Source organism: Cydia amplana, chromosome 2 (assembly GCF_948474715.1).
Source record: "Cydia amplana chromosome 2, ilCydAmpl1.1, whole genome shotgun sequence".
In the NCBI taxonomy this organism is placed as follows: Eukaryota; Metazoa; Arthropoda; class Insecta; order Lepidoptera; family Tortricidae; genus Cydia; species Cydia amplana.
This window is the reverse complement of record NC_086070.1, coordinates 7,422,292-7,446,913: the sequence shown is the minus strand read 5'-3', so window position 1 is coordinate 7,446,913 and position 24,622 is coordinate 7,422,292. Positions and strand designations below refer to the sequence as shown.

The 24,622-nt window shown below is 36.7% G+C and overlaps 1 protein-coding gene across 1 annotated transcript; it reads right to left on the bottom strand.

The window, feature by feature from the left end:
- Positions 1 to 939: 939 nt before the first annotated feature.
- LOC134655266 (uncharacterized) lies at positions 940 to 24,622 on the bottom strand. Its single transcript, XM_063510719.1, has 6 exons — positions 24,530 to 24,622; positions 24,216 to 24,332; positions 23,413 to 23,583; positions 22,134 to 22,290; positions 21,376 to 21,610; positions 940 to 1,105 (listed from the first exon to the last, which is right to left on the bottom strand). The coding sequence occupies exons 1-6, from the start codon at positions 24,620 to 24,622 to the stop codon at positions 940 to 942; spliced, it is 939 nt and encodes a 312-aa protein (XP_063366789.1).

Sequence of the window (24,622 nt, the reverse complement as noted above, 5' to 3'; positions counted from 1 at the left end):
GCGCCTAAGATGGCCCATATCGTCTAAAAACTAAAAGATGTCTAGCAGTTATAGAAATATTTAAAAAAATATCATCAGATGAATGACACTATGCTGGAATGGAATGCTCAAAAATCGATCAAGTAACCTACAAAACCACGATTCAATTTTATACCTATTATTTTTCTTTACTCTTAATTTATTGCTCGTCTTCAGAGGCAAGGGAGCGTGGCTAACGAATGAACTCTACTAGTTAGGTAAACTCTTTATTTTGATAATGTTGCGCCTCCGCTAATTCCGCACAATGAAAGTTTACGACGTTATAGAACAATAGTGCGCTGACCGCCGTTTACTTTTATTAACATCACCTCACAAGTGTTTTGATTAGCATAGTTTCCTTGCAATCATAATCTCATAGAAATCTGAGCATGCAATTAAAATAAAAACCTCAATTAAGTGTGGTCTGCCTTATCTTAGTCATTTATATTCGTGCGAATCAGTTTGACAATCGAGTCGGGTTGAAAAAGCGAGGAATCCACGAAGGGTCGATGAGACATTTCCCTCGTCCCGAGTCGACGGTACATACCTATACCGCCATGTATAAGATCAAAGATGAGGGACCATTAGGGCTGTCGCGCATATAGGGCAGAAACACTTGACTTATTCAAATGTTTAATAAAATGTTAAATGTTTTTTGATTTCTACTCGTATTAAAAGTAATTTAATATAAATCTAAATTTACCTAGAGATCATCACTATGGGTACTCTGTAAGTCTTTGCAGGTTTATAGCGTAAGATCCTTTACATATCTTATAGGATTACTATCAGAATAATAGGTACCTACTAGGTATAAGTGTATAAGAATCATGTCACCAAAACGATAAGTAGAGATATATCTGAAACAAATAGCATACCTTTTAAAAGGCCGCAAAAGACACGATCTCAGATTTTGCACATGGCCTATGGCCCTACACGGCGCAGTGTCACAGCAGTGTCAGCCCTAGCAGGCAGGCGGCGCGCGCTTATCCAAGCAGTCGTCCCGGGCCGCGGGCCGCCCGCCCAGTCGCGCCGCGCTCGCCGCACTACGTCGCTCGCCTCCGCGCCAGCAGCTCGCCGTTCAGCCGCTCTGACAAAACCATAAACTATTAGTGCACATAATTAATTTACAACACAGTAAAAGTGATGATACCAGTTTATCGACTATAAATCTGTGTGTTGTGATCGCGTGTCGCAGGTAAGTGATAATTGCTCAGTCGTTACCGCGCCGTTTGCGGGGCAAACAGTGACAGTGTGAAATGCCGTTGGAAAACAATGCGTCGGTAACCCTTTGGCTGTCGGTCGCGTCTGTTTGCGTTTTGACAGTTGTTTGTGTTGTACGTTTTTTTGTTTTGTGCGCGATCGTTATTCGTTAGGATTTCTAATTTGAACCAGTCTTTGAAAATGCGTAACATGAGATTGCTTGCGTCTTTCTGCGGTCGTTCGTTATAATACCGAAAGTACCTATTACGTCCTATACCTACTCTCAAGGATCATCTGAGTAAAATATACGTCTGCGTCACAGATTGTGGCAACAGGCAAGGTAGACTAGCGTGCTTTTGGTTGTTACGCTATCTACCTAAGTACCTACATCTGTATGTATGTGTGTCAAAAACCAAAATGTTCGATAGCAAAGGTGGACTGTATATTTAGCGAAAAAGGGGCGAAAGAGAGAGTGAAATTTAGGGCCGATGGAGCAAGAAAGTTGGGATAAATTGGGGATAAATAATAAGGAAATTGAAACTAAAGTGTGTATAGGTGTGAGCGAAGTTACCTTTGATCCGGAGACAGTGGGAACCAAATCGTTGGTCACCGTTGGAGACCGCTGGTGGTGATTCTGGCTTTCTGTCGCAAGCTAGAGGAAGCGTAAAATCGTTACCTGCAGTCGGCCAACTTAGACCTCAGATTTTCCCCGCCACGGATGAGTTCGGCGTCCTCCGGTACACAACACTGATCTTAATAATGTACTGAAGGTACTTAGTATAGTAGTGCTTTAAATAAAAGGTGCGAAGATAGACGAGAGCAACGAAAGGGGATGTGAACTGGTGGTAGGTTTTTGACACACACACTCTATTAAAACACTCTATTGTACATAAGGCGAACTTATCCCTATAAGGGATCTCTTCCCGTCAACATTCTCATTGGTCTCATCTTCAGATTAGAAATTAATCGAATAACAAGATAAGATAATAATGATATCAGAACCTACCTTGACTTTTTAACTAGGAGCTTCTTTAATATTTAACTAAGTACCAAGTAAGTAAGTTTGTAAGTTTGTGTTTACCTGACGAAGCCTGCGTTGCGGATATAAAAGTATGGTCTCTGAATAAATAATACTAAGTACCTACATAGGTACTAAGAGAGAAAAAAATCCCTCATAGGAATTCCTAAGAAACAGTCTTAAGAAATTCCTAATTTATGGGTGTCTACATTACACGATTAGCTTTGGCTAACTGCAGGTTATCCACAATACCCACTTATGTAAATAAAATAAGTACAAACTTACGGCACGTTAATACCTACCTACGTAATTTAAGCACCGATATCATGGCCATCACAAATATTTTTCAGAAATCCGCCTAAATTTTTCCGGCTTTTCATTAATTTAGTAAACGTGAACTGTTAAAACGCAAGACAAAGATCAAAGGCGCCCGCCTGACACCGCGTTGAGCCAGACATCAAACATGTGACTAGGCTTGTGTCGGTCGCGAACTAAGAACTGTTAGGAATGAAATCCCGTGAAGGACCGAAAGGAACTAAATCTTTTTGCGCGCTCTTAATCGGTCTTAAGGTCGTTTAGTTCAGTGTTCAGTGGGATTGGAGAGCGCTTGACTGAGTAAAACGGAAAACGGACGGAACGAAACGGTTCAAAATGTCGCTAGCACAAGTGCGAACGAGACAAAAAACGACGTGACACGCCAAAGCCCGAAAAGTACCTATGATGGAAAAACAAATATTTTTTAATATATGTTAATTTTTTTATTGAGTTTAGGTGTTTAATGTTTAATATCGACATAATCATATCATACAATTTGAATTTACCAAAGATTGTCATTCCCGGCTCCCAACAAGTTCAACGACCGAACTGAACTAAAGGAACTAAAAGAGCGAACTAGTTTGACCGATTGACCGAGAGCGGAGCGCTCTCTGTAGTGAACGAGCAGGCACAAGCCTACACGTGACATGCCTCACATGCCTTCGGCCGACGCGCTACGCCTCCGCTCGGCCGACGACGGTGCGATCAACGCCTGATTTGCATGCACACTTCCTGTAGGCAGGGCTGTATATTATACAGTCATTTTGATTGATATAGGAGTAGTTATTATTAGTGACTTGCAGCCAATGTACCTATACTAACCTTTCTAGTACTTACTCGCAACTACGGGTATACCTTACCTTTGTACTCGAACCTACGACCTACATTTAGGTTAGACCTACCTACAGGCTGCTCTAAAAATAGGTACGTTAACAAAAATTATGAGTATTTTTTTCTTACTTAGGTAGGTACATGTGTTTTACAAAATTTCATTAAAAGTTAAAACTAATACTACCTTTCTAGTACTTACTCGCAACTACGGGTCAACCTTACCTTTGTACTCGAACCTACGACCTACATTTAGGTTAGACCTACCTACAGGCTGGTCTAAAAATAGGTACGTTAACAAAAATTATGAGTATTTTTTTCTTATTTAGGTAGGTACATGTGTTTTACAAAATTTCATTAAAAGTTAAAACTAATACAATCGTTGAACTGACTGAAACAAAACGCATTAATATCTTCAAAATATATATTCATACGTAAGTACTTGTAAATCCCTGTAGGTATACTCTCTCATAGATACATAGGTACAACGTAGTACAAACACTAGTACCTACCTATCATACTAATATAATATATGTACTGACAGATACAGTCGGAATAATAGACCTTACCTTAATAATTACCTAGGATTTACCTAATTACTTCGTCTGCGTGGAATTAGTAATTTAGGTAGATATTTATTTTATCCAATCTGCTTTTTGTTGATTCCCCATATAAACTTCTCCCCTTTTGACCCCCTAAAAGCCTAAAAGAGTGATTTCTGGAATAAAAACTACCCTTAAACCGGGACTTAAACTATCACTATACCAAATGTCAACTAAATCGTGCACCAGCGCCATCGCCAGTGCGCGGGCGGTGCTGGACAGTTCCTATCGACAAAGTTTGTAAAGCAGTTCTTGTTAATTCCCTATTCAAAATTCTACCCCTTTAAGGGATGATTTCTGGGATAAAAACTATCCTACGTCCTTCCTCGAGACTCAAACAATCTCTACACCAAATTTCATCTAAATCGGTTCAGCAGTTTAAGCGTGAAGAGGTACAGACAGACAGACAGACTTCCTTTTATAATATTAGTATGGAAGTATGGATTTAAACAGGACTTTATATGGCGTGTAGGTATCTACTTTTAGTATTTATCTAGACGTTTTGAACGTGACATTTCATTCTTGTTCTGCCTGCGACGAAAAACGTAAATGCCGACGTTTTGTTTTAAATACTTAATGAGTGAAGACTGATCATATTAGTTTAAAACAATATTCGCAGCTTTACTTTAATAACGCTGGCTTTAGTTATGATTACTTGCATAGGTAAATATTTACATTTCTGTCTACGAGTCATCCAAAACTTGATGTATTTATATATAAATCTGGTTAAAAGATAATTCTCTTTGATGTCCACATGCCTGGTGTTCCGAGCCTCAGTGTGATACTATGAAGTTTTCATTCATAAATTGAGACAGCTTTATAATAATCATAAAAAAGATTTATCGCTGAAACCTGTTTTCGGTGTCAGCTGAAATTTGTTTGTGATGACCAATTTGTGAAAATAAAAATAGAGTCTGTGCGGAAATAGAAGAGTCGTGGAATGTATTCTCTTTCCGAACATATCTGTAAATAAATGAATTAAAAATTAAAAAACACGACTGAAAATTAAAAGCGAACTGAAAAGCTAAATGTTTTTCTAAAGGTTGCGTAATATGGCGTATTAAGTCCGCCATATTGTTTTTATAATGACGTCACATAGCCTATGTTACTCGGGATGATGTAAGGATTCTAATGATATATCATACATGTAAATCGGTTAAAGCGTTTAGCTGCTAGAGTGGAACAAAGAAACTTACATACCCACCCACCCACAGTCGTGTAATTAGGGCAGTCGTGTAAAAAATAATCGACTGCTAAATTTGACAGCTAACCTGAAAAAAGACAATGATTTGATTGAATGAAATTTAATTGTATCGCGTGTATTAGCTTTCCTGAATAATAATTACTTACCTACTAATTAGCTAAATTATGACATTAATTATGGCTGGCGTATCTTAAACTATTTAAATTGCATTCGCTTTTATTGCAGGTAGGAATTTATTGCATTCCTATGGGTAATCTATGCAGCAACTAAGAATAATAAAAATGATTTATAACCAAGTGCAAGTTAATTACAGTTAGTTCGCACCTGGTAGCAGGTTGTAGAGGATAGGGTAGGAAGTTATTAAATTATAGATTGTTGTTATTACTGGTACATGATAGCTCCCGGTGTTGACGCATCCCATAGGGTTGCTTTCGGATTTTTTTTCACAACGCTTCACCACCTAGTCCTAGTTACCTATTAAATAGGTCAGCTGCCTACCTTATATTTTACATAAGTTCATTTTTGAAAATTTAACAGGTACCTGCAGTTTATATGGTACCATACTTCAATTAGTTTTACACAGTAACACTAGGCTTCACTGGATTTACTGCTAAATGTATTCACCACAGAGGGCAACCCGTGGAAAATAAAGAAGTGAATAAACTCGTGCCCTACAAAAACATTTCTTGGTATAGGTGTAGGTTAAGGTTAGGTAAACGTGAAGGACTCTCTGGTACACATAGATAGTAGATAGGTGTGTAATATCGGGCCTGTGTTAGGTTGCTTTTGATTTTCTTAAGTTTGTGATGTCTGCAGGAAAAAACACGTAAGACTAAAGCATATAAAATATGCATGATCCTGGTACTTGAACTCGTTTTTACTGTAAAGCTGACAGGCCAGCACAATTTTATCTCTATAAATGTACACTCTGCAAAATGAAAGTAGGGTACTGCTGGTATGGTTTCAATAAACCAAATCATCGAGTATTTTCTCCAATGAGAAAGTACTCAATTCGTAGTTCCAGCAGCATTACCTACACTTTTATTACAACTTAAATAGGGAGCTGAATAGCTAGCTATGTTCATGTAAATCCCGTTTAATGTAACAACAAATCGTAAAGCTTGATTCGAGTCATTCAACTCAAAACTTGACCTCCATGCCTATTAATTTTACTGCTTCAATGTTGCAACTGACTAAAGATAGCTCTAATCCACTACTTGGGTGTCTACTTTTATGTTATAGGGCCATAAATACTTATTGCGTTTATAAAACTGTAAATTGTTTTATTTTGAGTCAAATGGCTTTGGAAATAAAGGTGCCAATGTTAGTTTTTGGCGCACGTGGGTGAACCAACCATTAGGTATACGTTTATGGGTGTCATTCATCTGGCGAATCGTGAATTTGTAAAGTTGTGTGGATAAATACCTATTGACTTTTAGACATCTAGGTTCTATCAATTAGCAATCTAGTTTTAAAATATTGGTAATCAAACAATAATACATTACCATTAAAGACATTTTTTATTATTATTTGTAAGCCTATGTTTGAGGTGCGTATGTTTTTTTTTAAGTAAAACAAACGAGATATATCACATTACCTACTTACACCCCATTTTAATACCGACTGCGCATCGGCGCCGTGTTATCAAAACCAGCATCTATGTATAAACCGGACGAGTAATCAGTATTATAACCGCGAAAATCGGGCATTTTTTCTGTCACTCCAATTACGCCTTCAATGGAGTAAAAGAGAAAGATCCCCGCAATTGGCGATTTTAGGTTTTTGCGGTAGCCCCTCAGTCCCGTAGGCGTAGGATAGTGAGTGTACCTACCTAAATATGCACCTGTGCAATAGACCTACCTTTCTGAAACCGACAGTGTTGCCATTTGAGACAAAACAAATTGATAAAATATTAATATCTATAGAACATTAGGTAGATATCTACCCAAAACTTGTATAAAATAAAAAGAAACAATCTCTAATTTTATTATATTAGTGACATTTACTATTTTATTGTGACTATTTTTTATGTGTCTAATAACTAAATGTATCAATATTATGATTTATCGGCAATGATAACGGCTGTGCAATGTGCATGTGTTCTACACGAACAAAGGTATGTTGTGAGAGTGACAGATTGACGCCAAGGTCCTTCGGTTTGATATCAGGGTCATACTCATTTCATAATAGGTTAAGTAGGTATTACTTACCTATGCTTAACATTCTCAATTCACTAAACCTATCCAGGGATTCAATCGAATCACGGGATTTTTCCAGATAAATGATAAAATCGAGCGAACATTCATTTTGAAATCCGTGCGATTTGATAATATAATCCCGTAGGTATTTGATGAAATCCCGCGGTTAGGTATTGTCATTTCCCTGCGTCATGTTATATACCTTCCTAAAACAAAAAAAACAAAAATCAAAATCAATATATATTTATTGTATAGTTATGGGTTTACAAAGGTCAATTTATTCATGTTCTCCATATCCTATCCTGCCTTACAAAGGCGTACAATATTTCGTAAGTTGACTTAGGACTAATTTCAACGTAGATACTTTTAACAATATATTCGTACAACAGATTAACGTGTATGTGAAAAAAACTGAGACACTAAAATATCCGTGGCCTAAAGCATAAATACAGATAAATCTGCATATACAGCAACACTGAAAACCGCCGCCTGGACGAGTGAAACGGTTTCTAATCAATATCCAATCAGCGGGCGCCGTAAACTTAACTAAGCGGGAAATTAGCTGCGGCCGCTGTCTGCGCATGCGTTCAACAGGTTTTAAAGAAATTCAAAATGCACTCGTTCCATTACTAGCGCTTCAATTGAGGTTTATCAGACATACAATTACACAGACAAAAGCTTATGTTATATACTTGATTAACCAGATCTTGACAGTAGAAAAAGGCGGCAAATTTGAAAAATGTAGGCGCGAAGGGATATCGTCCCATAGAAAATTTAAATTTTGCGCCTTTTTTTAATGACAAGATTTGGTTGACCAGCTATATATTTCGTATTCGTTTTTTTAATAGCGCTTTCCATGAAAATGTTGTATTCGTATGACAGATATCTTAATAAAAAAAAATATTCACATGGATACAGTTAATACAGTTTAATAACCTGCATACATTTATCTATAGAATATACCGTTGAATAACTAGGTTATGTACCTAATAATAGGGTAATTCCGGGGTAGATGGACATAAGCGGGAGATTGCCCATCCAAATATTTCATGGTATTAAATCCAAATATTTTAGTAGGTACCTACGCTTCACGTCATGCTTGTGAGCAAAAATATGGCCAAAATTTTGGGGGAAAAATAAATATTTAATAGGTACCTATGTCATGCCTAAAGACAAAAAAGACCTATTATAGGTAGGTAAATACGGTACTTATACGGTAAAGCGTATCTACGTAGGTATGTAAAAATTAAAGTTTATCTCACCATCCTGATAGCTTTAGGTACTTCACATAGAGAAGACAGGAAAAAGGAAATTATTTATTCGCTTTCACTCAACATTTTATTGCATAGGTAAGTACATAAGGTATAGGGTATAGGTATATTACCTTCAAAGTTTCCTAACTTGAGAAACTTCAGTAATAACTTTATGAAGAAAAGCTTTTACCTATAGACTCTAACCAGTTGTAGGAATGTACTGTAGGAGGTATATATACCTATAATAAGTAGGTATACTACTACTTACCTTATCATAAAAATTTATTCTTTAGTAAAATTTGTATGCGAATCCTATTGACCATAGCTTCGTGGATTTTTTCGGTTTTCTAATGATTATTAATTATCTAAATAGCCTATTAATATTACCTTTTTTATGGAATTTGTTTTTCGCTCCTACTTATAACTGTTAGAATAATAAAAAAATCAAACTAAAGGGGCATAGGTAGTTATTAGCTAATAAAATGCTAATAAACATCTAAGTAAGTTTATAAAAATATTTTTTATTATGTCAATATCCAGAGAGGAAAATGGAGACTATGTTTGTACATATATGCTTCTTAAACTTTTTATTAACTTTTCCTGTCAGCACCTTTTTCTTGGCGCGATGACTTCATAAAGGCACGGATGCACTGCAGCAACTTTTTTTTAGTAATTCACTACTTGCGAAATCTTTTTTCTAAGGTTGATCTAGGTATAATTTAGATAAGTATGATAGATTACAATAAGTCCAAACATGTGCGGAAACATAGGTTTATATTCAAATTGTACACAATTCTTTTTAGCAACTCAAATTACCTACCTAATGGACGGAACTAGAGTTTGACGGCAAACCACCGCAATGACCGTAATACAAGTTCTGACAACCAAAGCCGTAGATTGTTTACCAAAGCTGGATTTACTATTAGTAAATTGCTAAACACTTGCTTAGAAGTGTAAGAACACAAATCACCGCATTGAGCCAAATGGCCAATAATTCCCGCGTTATGAAGTTTTGAGTTCATAAATCGAGTTAACGGCCCTAACGTTGTTGTTTCTCGTAAACGGTACGAATGGACACTAAACCAGTCGACGGGTTACGGGTTATCACAAATTACTCGCTACTAAGAAGTAAACTCGCTACTAACCTAGCCTAACTTGTAACTTTAACACTTCTACTTATTCTACTTAGGTCTCTATTATTCATTTAATTTAACGCTGTTTAAAATACCAATTTAAGCCTGCAGTAAATTTTAAACACTGTTTAAATATTTAAGACTTAGGATTTAGGTATGCAGGTTGATAGGTAAAGTACCTACCTAGAAAATATTATTTTACTTTTAGGTTACCTATGGTGCCAGGCCCGATGCAGACCTACGAATAGGTATTCTAACAATAGATATTATGGACGCCCGGTATTACCTATTTTGTACTTTCTCTGTAACACGATAGTGCCTAGGTAATTTTTTTCTATATACCTAAGCAGAATATTGTTAAAGGACATAAGTCCTTGGTAGGGTCCTTGGTCCTAATAATAGTAGGTACTCTAATTACTAAATGTAATAAGTATTCACAATTAAATATCAACCTATTTATAAGGTAGATAAATGTAAATACGTGTGGGAATAAAATAAGTATTACAGCTAGGTAGGTAAGTACTAGGTACTAGGTAGAGTAGGTATTATTCCCTTGAACTAAAACTACTTTTACAGACAAAGTGATGGACAGAAGATAGTCGGTAATAATTTACAGGAACGCGACCATAGGACCTACCTATTTTTATAGTCACATCACAAATGCTTGAAAATAAATAATATCAACATGAGTAGCAGAAAGCAGAACACAAAAACACTGCCATCTTGTTAATTCAAGAAGAGGCACCCACTTCATCATTCCGGGTATCGGAACTGCCAATCTTCCAGTCCATCAATTTGATTTTACTCCGCCCCGCCCCGCGCCTGATTGGTTGTCTGCAAAGATGGCAGCAGCAGAGGCGGGATCGTTGAACTGGATTCGGGGGCGTGGCCCGAGATGTCCGGCCCTTTGCAAATGGCGCCGAATTCCGACCAATAGCGTGACGCGACTGACACTTGGTCTTTCGAATTTTAAAAAGATGGGTCTCAGATTCTTCAAATGATTAATCATTTTAATTATAACTGTGCTTTTTAGTTTAGCATTGGCATTTTCAATTTATTTTTGCTAGTTATCTTTCTTAGAAATACAAAATTATAAATAATAAACTATTATGGGTACTACACGGACACCATAAACGACATAAACCATAACAAGCTAATAGTAATTTTAATATTATTAGGTAAGTAGGTAGTGCCTAATAAATTATAAGTGGTCTGTGGTTTTCAACTTAAAATACTTAGTTAATGATTGAAACAGATCTAAACAGCTAAGGGCGCTAATAAATTACAAATTAAGCAAGTACAAATTTGTAATATTACTCTCGTCCCTACGGTCCCTACCTCAACTTTTATAATTATGTTATCTAAGGAAATAATGACATCTATACTTGTTTATCATAGTTATCTTCCCAACTTACTAACTTCGAGCTTTCAAAGAACCAAAGCTTTGTGACATTACAAAGAAGTTCATAAGAACTTCGATAGATGTCACTGCTTTGTTAGTCACAACCGCATAAGATGTCGTTACTTTTTAAGAGATGGCGCAATATGGACACAGGAGTCTATTTCCTTGGGATTGCTTTTGACTTGGGTTTCAAGTGTTGACTTTTTGTTTTTCATTATTCCCTGTCGAGTTATTAACTTATTACGGATACCTAATAGGTAAGTTAGGTAAACATCAAAATTATATTGATTTGTATACATTTACCAAATACACCAAAGAGTAAAGTAAGTGTAATAGAATTACAGTACATATTTTTAAAGTTGTCAAAAACCTACTTTCTGTCTATTGCGACATCTGCCGCTTCCATCCGGTATAAAAGTTTACCGCACCGTGAGGGTCCACGTATGTCACAGGGCAATTAATGCGTTTACCTAATGCCTGCTAGATGGCGCTAGTAATTTAAAATGCACAGATTTCTAAATAGGTAATAATGATCGTAAACTAAGATTAAGAAATAGGGTTACGGTTTGCATATACATACCTACCTACAGCTGTAAGTTAATTAATAATTAGATGTTACTTATTTTGTCCATTCCCGGGCTTCAAACCATCTCTACACCAAATTTCATCTTTTAATACAGACGGACAGACGGTTACTTCCGCACTTATAGGTAATATTAGTAGGGATTGGTATAGGTACGTAGGCAAAGGTATACCTATGCAATTCCGTATAAGAAAGATAAGATAAGTAAAGTCTAAGAAAAAAATGTGCTTCGGAAAATTAAGGAAAAAATATGCTAGAATAGGTGGCGCCATACCTTTGGTTTATACTCGGGTAGATGGCGGCACCGTTTGATATTTAACAATTTTAACACATAACCAAAGAGAATACCTACAACCACTCTACTGATGTGCCTAAGGAAACTTTCCAAAATTGCGAAATGTTTCGGAAAAATGTAGGAAAAATTCGGAAAATTTCTTACATTTTTGTATGAGAATTGAAACTTTCCAATTTTAAATTTAAATTTCCCATATTTCCTAGTGGAAGTTTCATGAAATTTCCGAGAATTTATAGAATTTTATGGAAACTTTCCGCAACTTGCACATCTGTAAACCACTCACATATCAGTGAAAGATCAAAGTCATCATTATATGGCGTTCTGATAAAAAAACATTACTTCATATTTATAATTATAGAGTCTGTTGGAAAAGTGAAGAGTCGTGGAATGTATGGGGTCCAATTTCGCGAAAGACTCTATAATTTTTTTGATATTTTTATTCATTTTTAGTTTTAATCCAGTGTCGAAAAATGGCAGTTTTATTGTGACTATAAAATTAACTATGAAAATAACCCTCTACTAGCTTTGACCTAGATGTACGAGTAACTACAGTTTGCCCTCGAAATAAACACATGCCTATCCTAAAATTTAGTTCTTATTATGTACTATAGGTAGTCTAGGTGAACTGGAATAAAATTCTTGAGGTTTATGATTTTTTTTCAGCTACATACCTAAATCATCAGACGAGCACATTGGTCTACCTACCTACATATTATTGTTAAGGTTCGACTTACAGTAGGTACGTAACCTAATAAAACTACCTATGTAGATATAGTACCTACAGGTACCTATGTTTAATCTTCATCTAACCAGCAACATAAAACCTACCTACTTTACTGTATGAGGGCCAAACTTTTGGGCCAAAAGATATAAATCTATTTTGTTGTTTTAGTCAGATAGGTACCTACTCACAATAAATTGGCAGACAAATAAGTACCAACCTTCAGCTTTCCAGCAACGCTATCCACCTACACATAAATGTGCTATCTTACAAAAAGGTACACTACATACCTATCGCTGTAAAGATTTATCTCTCCAATTTGTTTCCCTAGTCCTTAACTCCAACCAGCACAGGTCATAATCGCTTGGTTCTCCGAACAAGAGACGTCACGTAGCTGGGGAGGGTGCAGGGTGGTTTGCTCTATCGATCGGCGGCCATTTTTAGCGACGCATGCGTGGTCCGCGACCTGCATTCTGGTTCCCTTAATCTAATCCAAATTATAATTCTTAAATCGAATTTCCAGCGCATCGCACTCGCACGCACGCAGTTTCGTATTAGCGGAAGCGAGAACGCACGAGCTAATATACAATTTTAATCGATTTCCAAAACGTCAAGATTTGATTTAGGAATTGGCCTTTCATGTTGCCTTCAATTCATATTCAGTTCTAGAGATGGCGTTAATTTCATGCAATTTATTTTACAATGGGATATTTATCCCCGGCTATCTACGATGGATGACATTGGATGAGCATCCATTGTATGCGGAGCACAATGAAATAAAGAAGGTAAAATATAGGTATCTATGTTACCTTCAGTGTCGGCTTATTATTGTCAGGTATCTTAGTTTAGTTTCTAGTAGGTACTTCCATATTTATGCACAGCGAGTCATGACTTCCAAACACAGCGAATTATTAATATCAAATATGTAACCTAGATCTAAGTACACCTAAGATTTTATTTTATCCTAACTAAGGTATGTCTAGGTTTATATTACCTACTATATGTTATCTACCTACGTAAGCGGCCAATAAATGTAATATCTACAACTTATGCTAGCTTACCAAAAATAGAAACGAGAATTTTTCGATCACGTAAATGTCGTAAATTAAGAGCTTTAAAAGAGCACCTTTTATAAACATTAACTTACCTGCAACAGTGTTAATCTCAACATACTTAATACGTTAGATCTAGTATAATTACTCAATAAATAAAATAACATTGCATTTTTATACAGGTTTAACAAGTTTTTTAATATTAAAAATACAATTAATTAGGTACAAAACGTTATTTATGTGTTGTGGCAACTACGAAATAAGCGGCCGGGCGTCGCGCGTAGCGACGGCAGCGTAGAGCCCGGCGCCGTCGGGACGATTAGGTACCTATTCCATTTCATTTCAGCTAATAGGTATCTTACTCGTACTATACTTGCTTTATCACTGACTTAAATATGTGTATTATATATTTAAGCAGTTGTCTATTTGTTTCATAATTAGTACATCGTAAAACCGCCATTTACCTATTCATAAAAATCAAAATTGGGATAAAAATCAACTACAAAAAAACATACCTAACGCAATTTTTTTAAAGTGTTTAGTAACGTGATATTTTGTATTAGGTCCGTATATTGATTTGAATTTCCTGCCTAATACTAACATTAGGAATTTTTATTTACATTGAACAAATCTTATCTTCGAGGCTTCAGGGTATTTAGCTCATCTTAAAGTAAAAATTATATGTTAGGTTAGTACCTACACTCTGTATAAAACCCACCAAAATCGTAATCTGAATCGTTTAACTACTTCCACTATTAAGATTTACTTTAATATCTACTTACACTAATACGATTTACCTTTCGTTACCTACTCTACTTACGAGTGTCTTACCAAAAACTATTGTATATCTAGGTAAGAAAGGGCGGAGGGTCGGTTTTCCGCGCGTAATAATAACGGTCGTAGGCCCTCCCATGGGATGACCTTTTTGTCACGCACAAAATTACTAACACAGATAGGTTTTGTATCTATGTATATATAGATACAAAACCTATCTCTATCTCTATCTATCTATGAGTACACTCAAATATACTATTATTGCAATCAAAAGAAAGAAGTATTAGGTTTTAAGACTCCCACGTACCTATACCTAATGTTAACGTCTAGAAGATTAAGAAAAAAAACTGAAGCCGTGTGGAGAACATTGCGTTTAGCTCACTCCGGATATTATGTAGGCTACTGAATTAAATAGGCATTTCTGATATAATAATTTAGACATTTTCCATAGGTACTTGTATCAGGCAAGGTCTGTAGTCTACTATACATTTTCCTGGTGTGGATCTTTTTTTCTCAATTTCTTACGTGGCAAATCTCGTAACTTTTTTTGTAATAAGTACCACAGAATAAATAATAGTACTACGTACAGAAGACTCACTCTCTAACAAAACGCGTCTGTTACGATCAGCACAGATATGGCCGCTAGGTGGCGACAGCGCCACGCGCGGCTTATGGCTTTCCCCAAAATTGGAGCCGAACGGATGAACTTTTAGCTACCTGTAGCAAAGCGACGAAATCGCGGAGTGAGACACGCCTGGTAATACCTAGTTTGATATTTGTGTTGACTTATTTACGCAAGCTTTGATTCCGTTGTTATTCAAAACATAGTGTTGAATTAAGAATAATCTTTATACAAAATTAGGTTTCCGAGTTCGTTCCTAATAGGTAGGTGCCCCAGGCTCTCGCTTGCGTATCTACCTACGTACCTACTCTCCAACTTCGTCCGTGCAAGTTCCTATTGTAGGTGGATATAAATATAGCCTCGGCATGCTGCGCGAGCGCCGAGGGATATTTTTACAATGAGGGCGACGAACGCCACACACCCGTGCTATAGTTAGGGACTTCGTAGGTATTTTTATTGAGAAAAAAATGGACCCAGTAATGAAAAAAATTGCAGGATGTTTTACTTTCGTAACAGTTAAAAAGTAACATGACTACTACTAGAGGTACTTTAAGGTTGCTTTTCCATTAAGGTGGAGATGAGAGGAGACGTGTCGTGTAGGAATCAACAGTATTGGTTGTAATCCAGTGGAGCGGAGAAGAGATGAGTGAGTAAGCCCATTTTTAATTAAAAAAAAAAAAAATGAGGATTACAAACAACGTTGTTGATTGATTCCCTCATGTCTCCTCTCATCTCCGCCTCAGAGGAAGGCAGTCTTATATTTTATCTAAGATTTTTGACCCATATCGTGACAAACGAAACCTAGATATAAGTAGGTAGTAAATGAGATAATTTACATTTGTAGACTACGCAGAACTTGCGCTTGAGGAGGTAAATAAATAAGTAAGTAATATTGGCTCCACGTATTTAATTCTTTACGTATCTTACCAAGCATAAAACACGTACAAACCGTGCACCTAAGAGAATACAAAGCCTCCCGGCGTCACGTGCAGTAATAAAAGAGTGCTATCAGAGGGAGCGACTTTTCTTACATTTTCCTTGGGCTTTACGTGCCCGCCGGGACGGGACGTGACGTCTCGCTACATTCTGATTACTTATGTCAAAAGATAGGCGCCTCGTTACTTTTGTTCGCATATTTTTGAGTAGCAGGGAAAGATAACGAAAAAATTAATGGAACGCTTTATTGCAGCTTGTAGCATTTTGTATAATTAAACCCGACGTCCAAATGATAGATAGATAAATACTTACCAAGAACCTATTGCCCTGATTTATTAGTTATCTACTTATGTCTTAATATTTAATAATAAAAAAACCGGCCAAGTGCGAGTCGGACTCGCGCACTGAGGGTTCCGCACCATCAACAAAAAATAGAGCAAAACAAGCAAAAAAACGGTCACCCATCCAAGTACTGACCCCGCCCGACGTTGCTTAACTTCGGTCAAAAATCACGTTTGTTGTATGGGAGCCCCACTTAAATCTTTATTTTTATTTTTTTTTAGTATTTGTTGTTATAGCGGCAACAGAAATACATCATCTGTGAAAATTTCAACTGTCTAGCTATCACGGTTCGTGAGATACAGCCTGGTGACAGACGGACGGACGGACGGACGGACGGACGGACAGCGGAGTCTTAATAATAGGGTCCCGTTTTTACCCTTTGGGTACGGAACCCTAAAAACAGTTTATGGTTTGAATTACGTAAACTTACTTCATTTGTATACTTATACTTTTATAGGTACCTCTAGGTAAATAATGGAGTTAAAACTGTAATACTAAGGATAATACCTATGAGGACTTGTATGTTCATATGTATTAAAGTCTCTACTACGTCTCTAAATAACAGGGAGGTATATAAGTGTACTCGGATACATATCTAAAAGAGCGTCATTAAATTCCTCATCCGAAAACTTCGTTAAGCCAGAGATTTCAAAGTTAGTTGAAATTCAAATCGCTTACCCTTTTACGAGACTCGGCGGTGGGTCGGCATGTCGGCATAGCGAGATAATTAAAATCTTACATCAATGACATTTATGCTGATGCTGAGATTCTGCTTAATGAGGTAGCGGCGCTTTGACCCACCCTTCCTTTTCGTTATGGCGATCTCATGAAAATGGGATTATTTTGTTAATGCGAGATTAATCTATAGGCAGTGATAATTCCTACCTAAATGAGAGATTTAAAATATTGCCCTTAAACATCAGTGTTTTCAGCATAATACCTACCTGACAAGTTTAATTAAAATGCCAGTGAAGATCATTATATATCTAGAATCAATAAGAGTCATGACCAAGATAAATCTGCATTGTTATAATGACACTCCTCATTTTGTTCTATTCAAATCGGTGCACAGGTAGCTCAGACGGACGGACTCTATGTACCTAGGTATAGGTATGTGTTGTTTACCTTAAAGTTATTCCATAGGCACTTCAGTACCTAATATAAGGTACAACAATATAGCAACAAGTAGAATATCTGTACCTAATAGTCGCTTTTAAGTAGTAGTAACGGAAATGGTTTGACACTAAGGCACTATAGGTAGCCAAGTGGGCAATAAGTTACGGGGACTGCTGTTTCAAACTTCCCATCATAATAAAGTGTTCAAAGTCGTTGAATTTATTTTCGACTAAAGCTGGCAATAAACGAGAATCCTCGTATATCATTAAATAACATTTTAATAGCTTTTAAAATATCTCTATTTGTAGCAGATTAAACGTAGCGAAAAGAAATCGGAACTCAATGACGTCCATAAAATTTTATATAAAATTTATTAAGATTAAATTATATCTACTTATTGGAGCACATGAAGGGTAACTTTGCGACTTTTGATATATTATAGACAATTTATTCTTTGAATTAAGTATTAAGGGTGGGAACTTGAGAGAGATTGTATAAGGTATACGGATTGGTAGGTATGTACCTACCTATACCTACGAACACACGAGTAGCTTGAATGTAAGTCCTTATTTATTTTATAATTCGGCCGTCTTTCAAGCAGGTGTGACTAAATGATTTCCAGATTTTTTTTAAAATAACAATTGGAAAATGTATTTATTGAGTTTATATTGTTAGATACTTACAGAACAATCCTGCATTCTTAACATTCGACTTAACATTACAACTTCGGCAGCTTTAAATCAATATTTATATTGCTGTTCTTCTACGTGTGAACTAATGACCACAGCAAAGTATATATTACCTGCAAGAGGGTATACATTTTAGACACTATTTTTCCTAATGGGTAGCGTCAAGGTACCTTACTTACAATTTAGGTTAAATATTTTTTTTAGTTATGTATGTAGGGTTTGCACGGCGGCGGATCCGAAATGTATGGGAATATCCGCGGACCCGGATAATTTCATACATTTCGGATTCGGATTGCAAACCCTATAGTTATGTATGTATGTATGTATCTGCGATAATTCAAGTAGTATATTGACATTTAATTAATATGAAAAGTTATCCCAAGCCATACTTACAAGCAAAGTAAATGGCGAGTGAAATAATATCGCTAATATTAAAGCAGACAGGCCCTCCTGCAGCAATCGCGCCGAATAACAGCACCAACTCCTGACCCGCGAGGAGGAGCGCGAACACCGCCCAGAGAGCGATCGCCATTATATGCACTTCTAGCGCTGATCTTATCCACTGCAAAACAACTATATGCTACTGACGAGGAAAGTAATCAGGGCCTAACCAAGGTGACAATTGTACTTCAACAAACGCCAAACGAAACCAAAATGTATCGGGATGACAGATGCTACGAAAAGTCATGTGACATTTTCATATATTATTTTAAGTTTCTATTAGCATTTTTAATCAACGATTGTCATCTTGGCTAGAACCCCAGGAATCCTGGAGCAACGCTACAATACAGTTTAATTTAGCTGTGTACGTGGCAGGTCCGAATGAGTTTTAAGACTTAGAAGAAGCATTGAATCAAATTACTTAAGTATAAAATTATGAGTATGAAACTCAGTTAATATACCTACAGATGTACTGCATAATATTATTGTTTTCCATCGTATTTTCACGGAAACGTTCGTTTTTGTCATGCTACTTCAGTCAACCTCAGTACTAAAGTAGCGAGACTGACTGAAATAGCTAGTTAACACGTTCGTACGTTTCGGATTGCGGATTGGGTGAAAATACGATGGAAAATAATTATGCAGTAAGTACATTCTGTACTTGAGTATGACTATGAGTAAGGTATTAGGGGAGAGTGGAGGGAATAAGAGACTAGAAGCCTTGGTAAAAATGTTGCACAGAATTTAGATTTAAGTAAACTGTTTTTTGATGGTTTTTTCCTTACCTGCTTGTTTTACTTACCACGATGATTCCCGCAACGAAAAAGACATCGGAAGCGATGTAAAGTATCGACATGATGAAGAAACACCATCTTAAATAGTTCAGAGACAACTTTCCCTCGTCGGCAGCTTTAGTCAGGTACAGGTCGCATGATGGTGTAACACTCATTCCTATTCCGTGCAACGCTGAAACCTATGGGACAATGGTTGTATGGGTGTCCTTACTTGCTGCGTACGTTAGATACAGAAAAAAACCCATAAGAAGTTTTCTTATTCGATTGATTTCTCAATTAGGTGACAACTAATATATTAGTGATCCCATCTTTCAACTTAGCCTTCAGCGTGTAACCGGTCTCCTGGTGTACATAACATACTCTACCACTTCAGCAGCCGTGGCAGTGAGATGCAAGCGTGACACATACAGCGCCATTAGCCAATTTTATCCAATACGTATGGGGGTCGCAATCATCGTCGAGCGCACTTACACTACACGCTCGGAGCGTAAGTTCCTTTGCCCAGGAGTACTTATGACTCATAAATGAATCAGAATGAATGTAGGTAGTAGAAGGTACTTTAAGTTCTAATACGTTACGGGGTTGAAAAAAGGAAATCTAAATAATATTGATTAGGTACACTCACACATACTCTTGGCTAAGCTATCGGCTTATCGGCTACCTTCTAGAACTTTTGATTTTCCAGACTAAATAATAATAAATATGTAATCATATTATAAAGAACCTAAACTGAGAAGAAAAATAAATAAAGGAAAAATAATAATATGTAATCATACCAAGCTATAAACACTAATTAAATAACAAGCAGTCTTTAAGTTCTTGATGCAGCAACACTGATTGGTTCTAGGAAGAAATTTGAATAACCCCATATTTATTTGATCACGTGCATCGACTATTCATGTAATAGGTGTACTTTTAATTTCTTTTATATTGACATACCTACTGTGACTTCCATCTTCCATGACTTTGACAGCATTAACCACAGACATTCTCTCTATTCTTATGGCACAGATTGAGTAGAGCTTTTTCGCAAGAGTTGCAAGTAATTGCACACGGCACTATGGAACACGTGCAAGAGGCACGTGCTACGCAATGTGTAGGTATGTAATATATAGATGGTCAAGCAAATCTTATCAGTAGAAAAAGGCGCGAAATTCAAATTTTCTATGGGAAAATAAGCCTTCGCGCCTACATTTTTCAAATTTGCCGCCTTTTTCTACTGACAAGATCTGTTTGACCAGCTATAAATATAATTTTGTATTTTTGCTACTTCGGGTCTTACGCGTAGGTACCTTAATTTTTTTTCTCAAACTCAATCCAGCTTTTCTAGTGTTGCTGGTGTCCATAGGCGGCGGTAATCGCTTACCATCAAGCGATTCGCCTGCTCATTTGACTCCTATATCATAAAAAATAACATAAATAATGTGATATATAGGTATGTAATGTAAAAATAACAATATATGTATTTAAATTATTTATTAATAAAAACATAAACATCATCATCAACAACATAACTAAACGTATTACATATATGTACCTATAAAAATACACCTGACTATGAAATAAGAAGAAATAGGAACTTTTTTAAATAATCTATGCTATCTTCATAACGAAGCACTAGGAACCAATATTGTTTTTTCTTCGCATGCTGAATCATAATTCATAAAGATGCTGGTTAAGATTTTATTAAATGCACTTGTCAACGACTCGATGGCACTTCACGGCGAGATCACGAAGAGATCATGGTTGGGCTTGTATTTTTTTGCTGTAGGCATTAACCACCATTAGAAAGTAGGTCCACACTGAAAATTTAAAAAAACCTTTAGAAATAGTTTATACCTGAAAATGTTTGCGATCCACTGGCAGCAATCACGTAGGGCATTCATGAAACTGCGTCCGCGATAGTTAACAGCTCGGACTCCAGGGGCCTGAGACCCAGAGGCCATGGGGCCCTGCGCCTTCGTCCGTAAGAATGCAAACTCTTGTCTAACATTTTTTGTACGGGGTTGAGAATCATTTGAGGGCAGTTCTTTCTTTATATAAAATTGTATCACTAAGAAAAAGTAAATCCACACTGAAAAATAAAATATGTACTTGAGGTTTTTATAAATTATACACGTGACTTATATGACAAACATGTATAAAATAAGTTTTACAAGTAATGGTGATAGAGAAAATTATAAAAAAATTGGGTAATACTTATTTGCTACTCGGAATAATTTAGGCTGTTTAAACTTTTCTACCTAATATAAATTATACATAAACCTTCCTCTTAACTCTATCTATTTAAAATACTAAATCAAAATCCGTTGCGTAGTTTTAAAGATCTAAGCATACATAGGGTTAGACAGACAGCGGGAAGTGACTTTGTTTTATTGGCAAGGTGCGCAGTCGGTGGAGGGGGAAGTGGCGCTGATCGTCACAAATACAGGTAATCTTATGGAATGTCTGACATTAGTACTAGCGGCAGCCGCTTGAACTAATTTTACTCCATAAGACTTAACGTAGAAAGTCTGCCAAAATGAGGGCAGCACCAGTCGTGCACCTAGCGAATACTATGTAGTGATTAAAAACAGCATTGAGTAGATTTAACTTACATCCTAGGTCGACAAACGTTAAAAGTAGCTGACAAAGGGCGATGCCTTGACCCTGAATGGCGCAGACTATGACATACATTATTCCATGGATACTTGACAGAACCAAGGCTATGAGTCCACTGATGATAAAAGCTGTGGCCATTCGACGCGTAGGATTCTGAAAAAAAAAAATAAGTGTTTATTTAGAAAAAAAAAAATATATCTGCAAATAAATACATATTAATCGTAAATTTCTGGATCTATAATAATTTTGTGTTGGGTGACTATATAGGTACATAGTTGCTAATACCTACTGCTTATATTTTCACAAAACAGTTACAGGGCCAGGGTGCCACTCCTACTCTTTACTCATCATAATAAAAAACAAGCAACAACGGTTGCACTCCGGGAGTGCCGATAGAAGTGAAAACTTACCTCACTGTGTTACCGACGCCCGGTAACACGATACATACGTTTAGCGGAGGTATTCTATTTATTTATTATATATTATTATCATTCTCAAATAAGATCACACTTTTTCATTGACATGTTTATTTACATACTGCCATGACAACGTCAAATTATTTGAACATAGGTAAAGAGTCTTGAAAAGGAGTCCGCAACATAAATGTCAAATAACATTGAGTTTTTCTTTATTGATTTAAATGCCATTTAAATTATGAGTGGACCTTACGGGGATTACGGTCACGTGATCGCCTTACGCCCCTTACGGCCTCAAAAAGTGCCTAGCGTCGCTAAAGAAGTTTTCACTTCAATAAAGATTTTTGTTGAGCAATCTATCATCAATGTACGTAGTAAAATCTGATACTTACGAAAATAGATTTTGGGACGTTGATAATATTTAGATTTCAGATTTTGACATCTCGTCTCTATCTCACTTAGCCTTCCTGTCTTAGATAGATAATATCCCACTAAAAACATTGTCATGTAAAATGTTGCCAAGACGAGACTATATGGCTCGAACTGTCAAAAATTTATCAGATCTTATCAGAGCCAAGATTATAACTCTATATCTAGCCCTACCTCTACAAGCCCAACTTCACAAACTTTACACCTTAGTCAAAATTGTGTGGCTTGATCGATTCCCAGGTTATTTGTTCCCGTGTTATGGATATTTTCCATATTTATAAGTATTTATATATGTATAGGTACATATTATAATTATATATCGTCATCTAGTACCCATAACACAAGCCTTATTGAACTTACTGTGCTGGGACTTTGGTTGTTATGTTCAATTGTCCCATAATATTTATTTTATTTATTTATTATAACTTACCCGGTAAATCCTCACCAGAAATAACATACTGGTAACCAAGAAAGCAACGTCAGCAATCAGCACAATCCATCCCAGTGCCTTAATAATTTTGATAGTTACTCTTTCTCCATCCTGACTTTGCGTCAGACAAGAAATTCCTAAATCACCGTTCACGCCAAATCCGAAGCTAATCTGAAAAATAGGTAGGTACTCTCCATAAAGACAAAAGTAAGCGTAAATACTACCTACAGTTTTAGAGCACATTTTCCACCATTTTCCGCCTGAGACCAGAACATTAACATTTTAACATTAAACATTTTTATACCATGTCGGTTGCAAACAAGCATACGATACGCCTGATGGTAAGCAGTAACCGTAGCCTATGGACACCTCTGCAACTCCAGAGACCCTTTAAAAGTGCAACTCCAGAGACCCTTTAATTCCACAGCCTGGAGCGTCCGCGGGAGGAAAAACCGCACAGTGCGCTACCATTTAGGAGGAGGATGAACACCCTGCCGACGGCGAGCGGTGCGTTGGTAAAAAGTGATGACCGTTGGCATCATGTATAACAATTCTCCAGAGCACAGCCCATTGTACAGGCGGTAGAACACACACTAGGAAGCAGTGTCTCCTTAGACTTAAAGGTTCAATACCGCTTGTGAGTTTGGGATCATCGACGATTAGTACAGCGCGCCTTTGGACTGAAGGGTCCAAACACTCAAACACACATTTTAGACTTCATTAGAAACATATATACTTCCAAGACTTACAAGGTACATACTTACACGTAAGCTTATAAATTGGCCAACTGGTATGTTCCTTACCACGTTATTGATGTTGATGTCCACGACGTCTGTCCGACTGGCCCCGGAGAGCCGGCACGACACGCGCACCGCGTACGAATGCCGGATCATTAACCATGACAACAGTGGATTGGAAACCTGCAACAAACACATACTTAATGCACATTTTTGTGTGGTTTCTTTAAAGAAATCACTTGAATGTGTAGTCGGTTGGCGCCTGTGTTGAAGAATCCCATGATTGGGAGAATTGTATCAATGATTCTAGTATTTGTATGACGAATTGATGATTGAAGATACTGAAAAATAAAGAAGATGCATATATTGGATATACTAACAAGGGCAAGTACAGCGATAATAGTAGCAGCTGTCCTTAAACTTGGAATGCATACACAACATGTTTCGATATCTGGCCAATATTTAAAAGGCAT

Bases quoted from the DNA above. Each gene is read 5' to 3' on its own strand.
- LOC134655266 (XM_063510719.1), bottom strand. From the start codon at position 24,622: ATGCCTTTTAAATATTGGCCAGATATCGAAACATGTTGTGTATGCATT. The intron at 24,333-24,529 runs GTTAGTATATCC...TGTTTGTTGCAG, and splicing joins TTATCGCTGTACTTGCCCTT to GTTTCCAATCCACTGTTGTC. The intron at 1,106-21,375 runs GTATAAACTATT...TGGTTTTGTCAG, and splicing joins TGGATCGCAAACATTTTCAG to AGCGGCTGAACGGCGAGCTG.